The 9,508-nt window shown below is 39.4% G+C and overlaps 1 protein-coding gene across 1 annotated transcript; it reads right to left on the bottom strand.

Annotated features, from left to right (window-relative positions):
• Positions 1 to 4,745: 4,745 nt before the first annotated feature.
• On the bottom strand, positions 4,746 to 6,795 carry LOC132261661 (luciferin 4-monooxygenase-like). Its single transcript, XM_059760559.1, has 4 exons — positions 6,221 to 6,795; positions 5,784 to 6,155; positions 5,465 to 5,723; positions 4,746 to 5,402 (listed from the first exon to the last, which is right to left on the bottom strand). Exons 1-4 carry the CDS (start codon positions 6,766 to 6,768, stop codon positions 4,953 to 4,955), a joined length of 1,629 nt encoding a protein of 542 aa, XP_059616542.1. The 5' UTR covers positions 6,769 to 6,795; the 3' UTR covers positions 4,746 to 4,952.
• Between the last annotated feature and the right edge of the window lie 2,713 nt (positions 6,796 to 9,508).

Here is a 9,508-nt window from a genome sequence, read left to right as displayed (position 1 = left end):
TTGCTGAGTGTGGAACAGCATAGAAAAATCCCCAATTATATCACTGTGTGTTCAATTTTCAGTCATATCGAATGGAAATTGCTTCACATAAAGACAGCTTGAGCCGCCTTTCCTCCAATTTGTATAAAAGATGACATGAATTGCACGGAATAAATCATGCTTTAAGACTACATTAGCTAAGAACTAATCCAGAAGGAAGATAATCCGGGAAGAAAGCACGTTAATATCCGTTTTTGACTCTAATACGGCATCTCCTTCCTGTGCGGAAAATCTTTCTGGCTGTCTGCCACATCATACATCTCTCTCCATCAAATTTTCATGAACACTCCTTTGCATAATAAGTGTGCAAATACGAAATGTGTGAGTGTGGCGCGTCTCGTGCTTACCATGAGTTTTAATTGGCATGCAAAATGTCTCTTTTTCTCTCTGAGATTTTTGGATTTATGTTGCTGCGAAATTTAACTGCCAATTAAAAGTTATATCGACGGATTTGAGCAATTACTGTAATTTGCACTTATCCTTAATGTCATAGTCAGAGCAATAAAGTCAAGTATGACAGAGCGCTTTTGACCTGAAGCTCTGTATAGCTATAGATAAACAATCACCTGGGGAAAGTGATGGAGGACGTAAAAGAGCTTTATGTGTGAATTATTTCCTTTTATTATGATTCACTCTTCAGCTTTCATGCTTGGAAAAGTTCAATAAAGAAAATTTAATCTTCTTATTTCCTCTGTTTTTCCGTCACTTTCATTCCCAACTCCACAGTGATGTGGTGCTGGCGAAGGAAGAGGAGGAATTGCTGCAATAGGCAAAAGGAGAAGGAGAGACATTACTTACATTTTTGTGAAAAATTCCACGAAGCCCATACACGACATTCCCCACTCTGTCGTCTTGCTTTTCCTCTAGGAAAAAAACGAAATACGAGAAAGTCCCAAATTCCACAACACGTCATGTGGTAGGATTTCGAGTCTATTGAAGCGTCTTAAGGCGAAAGGAAGCAATGCGAAGAGAGCTTTCAATACACATCTAAGTCTCTTATTCTGGCATTAGTCTGCGGCTATGTATTTTGTGAAACTTAACCTTCTTTTCTGTCTGAAAGAAACATTGAAATATCTAATTCACTACTGAAAATGAATTAATATCAAGATATTTGAAAAATGAGTTACCATCACTTCCAGCCAATTGAGTAAAATCCTGCATTTCACGCTCATTAGCTGTGCTGCAAGGATTCTGAGAAATCAATCGAATATCCATTTGCATGAATGATATAGAGTGGAATTGAAAATCCATCGCACATGATATTAATAATTAATTTTCGGGTAATTTTTCACTTCAGGCAATATCTATTATTCACTTTCATTCCAATTCACTGTTTTTCACTTAGCACAATCTTTTTCTGATTGAAGTTCTGGGCAAAAAATGCACTTCCCTTTCATTATATTTTTTTTCTCCTTCGAAATTCCAACTCTCAAGTTCCGAATTATGTTGAAAGTGAGAAAATGCTTTATTGCAATATTTGCTGAAATGTTTTCAGCAGTCAAACTTTATGAAACTACGCGACGGTACATGCAAGAGTTTCGCATTCTTTTTGCTTGTGTAATAAATTTTGTTTCTCCCTTTGTAGCGAAACAGGTGAAAAAGTCCCTGAAAGTTGAAGATGTGCAAAAAAGTCACACACAAGATGAAAATTCTTCGTCGTCATGGGAATTTGAAGGGAGGCAATAATACACTTTAAAACTAGCAATAATAAAAAATTTCAATATCTCATCTCATGGCGAAGTGATGCACAATGAAGATACAAACTAGGAGAGCGATGATGGAATTTGTACTGTACACATAAATGTGTATATATGTTGAGTATGGAGGGTGAGAATTCATTTTGCCAGACTTCCCTTTGCTGGGCCCTTGTCTATTGACGCGAGTGGGTGGGCGGAACATGCTCCAGATATATTTCGCATTTTGTATATTTTCAGCTTTTTATTGCTAGAACTCACACTTTACGCACAGACGTAAAGGCAGTATTATGAGCAATAAGAAAATTTAGTGTAATAGACGATATTTAAAATCAAGTGCTCTCTCTCTCTCTCTCTCTCAATCAGCTAAGCAGGGGTAAAGATCTTCTAATGGAAAACTTCTTGTAAAATCAAGAACCATGACTTGGAGCACTCTGCAGAGTGCTTTTCATTCTATTCTCTCTCTCTCTCTGCTCCTTTTCTGAACAACACGAATTGTTATTGTTATGCAAAGTGAATGGGTTTCGCAGTGTTTTCCATATTTTCCACCCACCTTTTCTTCTCTTTCATCGCGCCTTTTTGTTCTTTCACAAGAACACACTCACCATCGATGAGGATTTTCCCTTGCGTGAGCGTTGTGTTCAAGTGCGCGCCATGGAGTGACAGAGAAGCTTTGAATGCTCACGTTGCGCACCTCTTGGATGAAAATTGCGGATAGAAGAAAGGATGAAAAGTTTAATGAAAATGTCCAAGATTTCTTCACCTAATGCGCGCCTCAACGGAAGAATGCCGGGGAAATTGCTAGACAAGGTGTGGAGATTAAAGGTGAAGATGGTAATTCACTTTAACAAATACTTTGCAGCAATTGACCCAATTCGAAGACCTTCCTTCATTCTCCACCATGAGATTGTCTCAAACAGGCAGGTTTATTCACCGAATTTCCTCTTCCTCGCCACCAGAGCTGAAATTCACAGGAAGTTAGACGCGAGATAGCCCTGATTACCCAATCACACCTATCATCCGTCTACAGAAGTTGCTAACTGCGTCCTCTCGCAACTCTGATTCCAACCACTTGTAGTGTAGTGGGAAAACGGTGAGAAATTGAGTCGCAGACACTCTGGTGAGTGTACAAAAATTCCCTCCCGTGGGGATATTTATGTGGGGACTCTGGGATGGCTTCATTCAACATGCCCGTTTTATTGCTCTCTACGCTCAACTCCCACCTCTGGACAAGCCATTTTGGTGGCTTGTGCGCCCTTCCGGAAAATGAATGTGAGTCCATTGGCAGAAATATTGGTGGATAATTGCGACATACGGATGGGACTATTTTTGCTCTCGCCACACACTGGAACTCTTTGTTGGCAGATACTCGCCTCCCAAAAGGGGAAACCCGTAAATTTTGCATGCAGCTTATTGTTCTCACCGGACAGGATGCGAAAGCAGGGTAGAAAAGCAAATATATTTTGTGTAAAAATATGCAAGAAAAAAGTGAATTATTTACCATAAATTTAGTGAGTGAATTTTAGGAGAGTAAAGGGTTATTTTGAAGGGATTTTAGAGTACTTCTGTCTCAATGCTTGGGAGTTGTAGTTAGGCCAGATATTTCTAATCAACAATTTGCAAAGCCAAAGCATTGGCTATAATGCGGCCAAAGCTCCAACTGCCCTTCGCAACGCACTCACTTTCCTCTATTTAGAATTTGGGAGTGTAATTCTGCATCGAATTGGTATTGTGACTGCATTTTGGAGGTGATCCAAGAGTGGACAAGGAATTAAAAAAGCGAACAGGAATTGTAGAACGGGTGGTCAGGACTCCGCATGAGTGATGATAACGATGCTATGAGTTACAGTGCAGGACCATTAAGCTCGCCCCCTTTGCATAGGTGGTATGCAAAAAGGCCCCGTCAGCCCACTTTGCGATATGATGAAAATGAAAAACGATTTTATGTTCTGCTAGACTTTTATGTTGCACCCAGAAAACATTCACAGATCGTGTTTTTGGGACGCATTTTGATGACATTTTTATAGAGTCATCCACGATACTGTGCAATGTCCGTGTTGAGGGCGAGGCATCATGGCTTTTTCTCTATACACATATAAAATGATTTATGCTGCAATTTTCTCCGTATTCATTTTATGCGACAGACAGTATCTCTTTTCATTCTGTTTGACAATTTCACTGTTTAATTTTTCCTCGCGTGCATTTCCATCGGGAAATGCTCTCAACCACCATTATTTTCTGTCTGAATTTAATAGTGAAATAATAAAGTTGAATGAATACTCGTGCTGTACACTTGAGAAAATCAATAAGAAGAGTTATTCTCGATTCTTCTTCAGCAGAAAGCACAATAAGACACAATTTCACAGATTTTTCTCACAATGTTTCGTTGAGATGAAGAGACTACACGCAACGTTTCACTCTTTTCCATCATTTTGCAAAGTAAGATAAAATTGAACTTTTCAGAAAATGCAATCAAATCAGATTCGATAAAAGCAAAAAACTGTATAAAGTTTCCTTTTCCGTTATGATATTTTCAGTTTAATCAGAAGTATTTTATTGACATAAATGCTGGGATTATTGTACTGTATTGCAAATGAAGTTCCCATTTAATTCATCTGCCGCAAGCAAAACCATACGAGGTTTAATATGCTTCTATATTACGCTTATCTCAATGAAATTCAATATATTTAGTCTGGCTGTACAACTTGCTAAAGAAATCCCCTCAAGAGCTTTTTGCATAACGAATATAGGAAAGCTTGATATCGAGAGTCTGGTCGGTTGACACCAAAGATGTGATGTTCAAAGAAAATTTCTCAACTTTTTGCGGCCACAAAGTTGTGCAACTACTGCATGAAATATTACCGGGAGTCCACAAAGGCTTCCCGCATTCCACATCAAACATGCCCAACTTGCCAGGCACTTTATTTGAATGGGAAACTCCAGCATAGGGCCACGGATGAGTAATTTTGCGCCCCAGCCAGTCAATTACTTATGAATATGGCACATAAGATGGATATTTATCGATTCTCCCCCGTAATGGCACATTAATAGGCCTCCCCATCGAAATATCACAGTGATTCCCATCGTAAATCTGGTGCTTAATTTTTTGGCCTTATCACGTGCGCCTCCCTTCAGTCCGCCAGATTTTTCCTCTCCACCACCGAAACTCCACGCTTTGTACGAGGAATTAGACTGTCATCTATCGATTTACCGATTCATTTAATGATTTTTCTCTCTGTACAATTTCTCTACTATCTCTTTCACGAGATTCTTCTTGACTTTACCGGATGGTGTGAGGGGAACACTGTCCACAAAGTAAACTCCTCCGCGAAGTCGCTTAGCGTCACTTAATTTGTTCTCAATCACTGTCAAGATCTCTTGTTCCGTCACAGTTGCGTCATTCTTCCGAACAACAGCAGCCGCCGGAAGATCGATCGACACTGGATGAGAAACTCCCACGACTACAGCCTGAAGAACCCCCGGAATGGTGAGGATCATGTTCTCAACTTCGGCCGGAGATACGACGTAGTTGTTGTACTTGAGGATGTCCTTGTTGCGTCCAATGATGTGCAGAAGTCCATCTTCATCGAAATACCCAAGATCCCCGGAATGAATCCAACCGTCCTCGTCCAGAGCCTTGGCTGTCTGTTCAGGATTGTTGTAGTAGCACTGGAAAGACATCAAACTCTTCATTTATCACATTTCGGAAGAATTAATTCGGTTCTCCGTACTAGAAACATGATATCCGTCTTGAAGCATAATTCACCTCTCTCTCCTATTCCTAATCTCTTGCCACTCTCATCGATAATCTTCACGTGAATTCCAGCAATGAGCTTTCCCACAGAATATCTTGGAGTCTTCTGAGGCTCTCGCGAAACAAATCCCACTTCTGACATTCCATAGCCGTTGTAAATTTCCCCATTTGGCAGGTAATGTTTGGCCTTCTCCCACAGAGATTGCGGAACAATACTTCCCACGCAGGTGTAGTATCTGAGGAGATTAAATTTATCATCATCCAAATATGGTAACATTTGAATCTGTATGACTTACTGAACACAATCCATGGTTTGCTCATTCAGAAGAGGATGATTCAGGATTGCAGACAACTGAATAGGTCCTGTGAAAAGAATTCTTGGGCGATATCTCATTATCATGTTGTAGAAGAGTTCAGGTGAAAAAGGATCCGTTGTGATGATTCTCGTGACGCTCGTGAGACTGCTGATCGCGAGCGTCACCAGACCAGAATACCAGTAGAGTGAACTGTAGCAGATCATTGAGCAGGGTTTTTCCAATTCATCCGTAAATCCATAAGATCCCATGTAAAGAATATGGTTATGAGTGAGACTCACGCCCTTAGGAAGTCCAGTTGTGCCAGAAGAGCAGATGATGACAGCACAAGTGTGTTCATCAACGTCCGGAAAGCTTTCCCAAATGAGATGAGAAATTATAGTTCGTCGTTTAGCCAATTGAAAGTTGTTCAAACTCACACAAAATCCTCCAAGGGTTCAGAATTCTTCAAAATATCAGTTATATGAAGGAGATCGTCAATTCTCTCACCAAAAACAATGATCTTTGCATTACACTGCAGAACTTTAAGAGCCTCCGTCAGGACTGGGACTTTGTCGCTTTCGCAGAAAATAAATTTGGGTTGCGTAATGCTGTACATGTGAATTATCTCATCTTTGGAAAACATCGTATCAAGAGAATTCACGGGAGCTGCGAGTAGAAAGGCAGCCAAAACAGCTGGACCGATGAATTCATTGTTCCTGGAGATAAATCCAACAACATCACCTTTGGAGCAACCGAGTTTTCGGAGATTGACAGCAATATTCACAACACAATCGTGAATCTCTCGATTTGTCTTCTGGATTCCACTATTATCGTTTATTTGAGCGACAAAATCTGGATTCTGATTGAGAATGAAGAGAGCAGCTTTTCCCACCGATATTTTAGGATCAAACATTCTGGGAATGCAACCTCCTTTCCATATTTTAGACTTCTCGTCAAATTCGGTGGATTTGAATAAACTGTTCATTTTGATCAGAACAACAGAGAAACGATACGCACTGGATAGTTTATCGTGAAGAACTGACGAAAGATTTTGCAATGTCATGCGAACTGCGTAATTTCCCTCTCTCTCTCTGTCGCTCTCACTGGAATGCAATTCGTTATCTATGATGAAGTAATCGCGTCTTGTCCTAGATCGCAAATAAGTGTACAATTGTCTGAATTAGTTGTGATCAAGCTGTGATATTACACAATACTCTGCTATGAATCACGAGCAGACTGCGAAATTCACAACTCCATCACTCTTTTTCATCTCTGAGACTATCATTGAGTGCGGTTTATTATGGGTTGGGATCTTTCCCATCTAGTGAACGGTGATAAGCTCTTTGGCTCCTTCATGAGCAGAACCCATGGCATTACCTCAATTCTCCGCATTTCTTCCCCAACACACGTGTAGAGCATAATGTAATCAATTCATTTCTGGGCGTGAGAAACACCCCCGCAGAATAAGGAGAATCTGTGCAATACAAAAAAGCCACATAATCGCAATTCCAGTAACATGAGGGAAAGTGGGCGAAATCAACGATGATGTATGGCTTGTAGTTACTACTTATCAGATTTAAATCAATTCTCTCTAGTTTTGCAACATTTCCTCCGATAATGGGAAGCCATCAGCTTAAATGGAAAGCAGTGAAGAGGGATGAAATGGCAGCAGTTCGGGAAGGGAATGGAATTGCGAAATATTATTTCCTCCATTTTTCCAACGTTTATATAAAATTTGCATTAGCATTTTATGAATATAAATTTTCCCGAGGGAAAACAATACAAATGCTCTGCAGAATAATTTGATTTATGCGACTCGGGAGTTTGTAGATGCTATAATTGGGTGGAAATGAGAAGAGAGTTGAAATTTTGCTGTACATTTAACTAGAAAAGTCTCTGAAAATGTCATTTCATGCAAATCCATACTCTTCCGATTGATTTTACTGGAATCTCTTTGATGTCTAACCATAAAATTCAATAGAATATCGTCTCTCCTCAGGACAGCAAAAGTAGTGAGTGGTTGGAAAATGATTTTACAAATGCAATCGAACAAACCTAATAATGTTTGCTGAGAGGCATCCTTCTGTGTCAGCGGAATTCCTGCTCAGAAATGATTGAATTACAATAACTTGAATATAGAATGAAATCAAAGACATTTCCTCGTTTCCAGTTTCACATATCTCTCATTGTTTTCTCAACTTTGAATAGGAGAAACACGATATAAGAGGATATTCCTGTCGCTACTCGCATGTCGAAGACATTGTGGAGGCGAAAGCTCGTCACTGTCAATTTCCGTCTTGCACTTCTCAATGCCAAAGCGAAAGGACATCAAACAGTGTGAAGGTTGAGAGAGTTGCTGTGGTTGAAAATACCGTAAAGTTGTTGGCTGAGAGCAAACTTTCCATGAAAGAATGCAATAAAAGTCGAAAGAGAAATGGGCGACGCGCATCTCTGCGCTTAAGATTACCTCAGACGTCGCAGACGCTCGCCATGAGAATATAATTAAGGGGAAAAAGGAGAGAAAATTATTATTAATTAAGGAGAATCCCAGGGAATTTATGAGGCTAATTTTAGGGTTTTCACTTAATATTGTTATACGAGACAAAAGACGTTAATTATTGCTATTATTCCACTAAGCGCCTGATGAAAATTAACCTACGCGCTGACATTTTATCTCTCGGATGAAATTAAATTCTAATTAATGGTCAAATATCATTCTCAGTTCATTGGCATCTGCCTATAATGCTATGGAAATAAGAGAGCAGAGAGGACAATTTATCCGTGATATTTTCATGCTTGATAATCTTGGAAATTCCTGTGCTCTATATTCACATTCTGGTAATATTTCATAACGAAGAAAACTATTCCCAGAGCTTTCTCACCCACCCACATTGTTCACCCATTCCAAACACAAATCATTGGTTGTAATTCACCATGAATTTCTCTCTAGCGCACATATATAAGCTATGAATCATATATTATTCAATCTTAATGACCAATCTTCAAAGCTCGCTTTTCACGTTTATTTACACTCGTGTCATCTGCGATCTATACAGTAATTTTCCCACTTTTCACCCCTCATTACTCCACATCAGTGGACAAATGCGTCAATTTATGGACAGTTTTGAGCACATTAACTCGTGGCATAATAAGTGGAAATGTTGAGCAGCGGCACGTTATAATGTTGCTATGATACTTGCTGCTCTTGTAGCAAATATTAACACAATTTTGCGATATGTGTGCGAGTCTGCTGAAAATGGGCTCAATGTTTGGAATTTCAATGAGAAAGAAGTGCCCATTTGGGTCATTTTCAAGAAAGTACAGCATTCCTTTATCTCCTCCACGTATGGCCAAATATGAGACACTTAACGATGATAAAATGGTCTCGTCGTTTGCATGCTTTTATTTAATTGTTTATATCCTTTCGCATAAATCATGACATTTTTTCGGCATTTACCGAGAAAATAAATAGAGCAAGACTGTGGAAGAATTCTTGAACGTATGGAACGTAGCGAATGACTTTAAGCTTCCACCAATTCAAATGACACAAAAATAAGAAGAAGAAAAAAAATCTAGAGAGCATTTGATAAGAATTTTTCAATTCCATGCGAAGAAGACTCTTGCATATGGAATTGTGTTTCTTGGCTTTCTTCAACATGAGCTTTTCTCGTGTGCTTTCATCGACAGAGCACGCCAAAATGATTATTTAATGTGGAAGAGTTTCC

Source organism: Phlebotomus argentipes, unplaced genomic scaffold (assembly GCF_947086385.1).
Source record: "Phlebotomus argentipes unplaced genomic scaffold, Phlebotomus argentipes genome assembly contig_15, whole genome shotgun sequence".
Classification (NCBI taxonomy): domain Eukaryota; kingdom Metazoa; phylum Arthropoda; class Insecta; order Diptera; family Psychodidae; genus Phlebotomus; species Phlebotomus argentipes.
The sequence above is the reverse complement of the archived record's forward strand: the minus strand, read 5'-3'. Positions and strand labels throughout refer to the sequence as shown.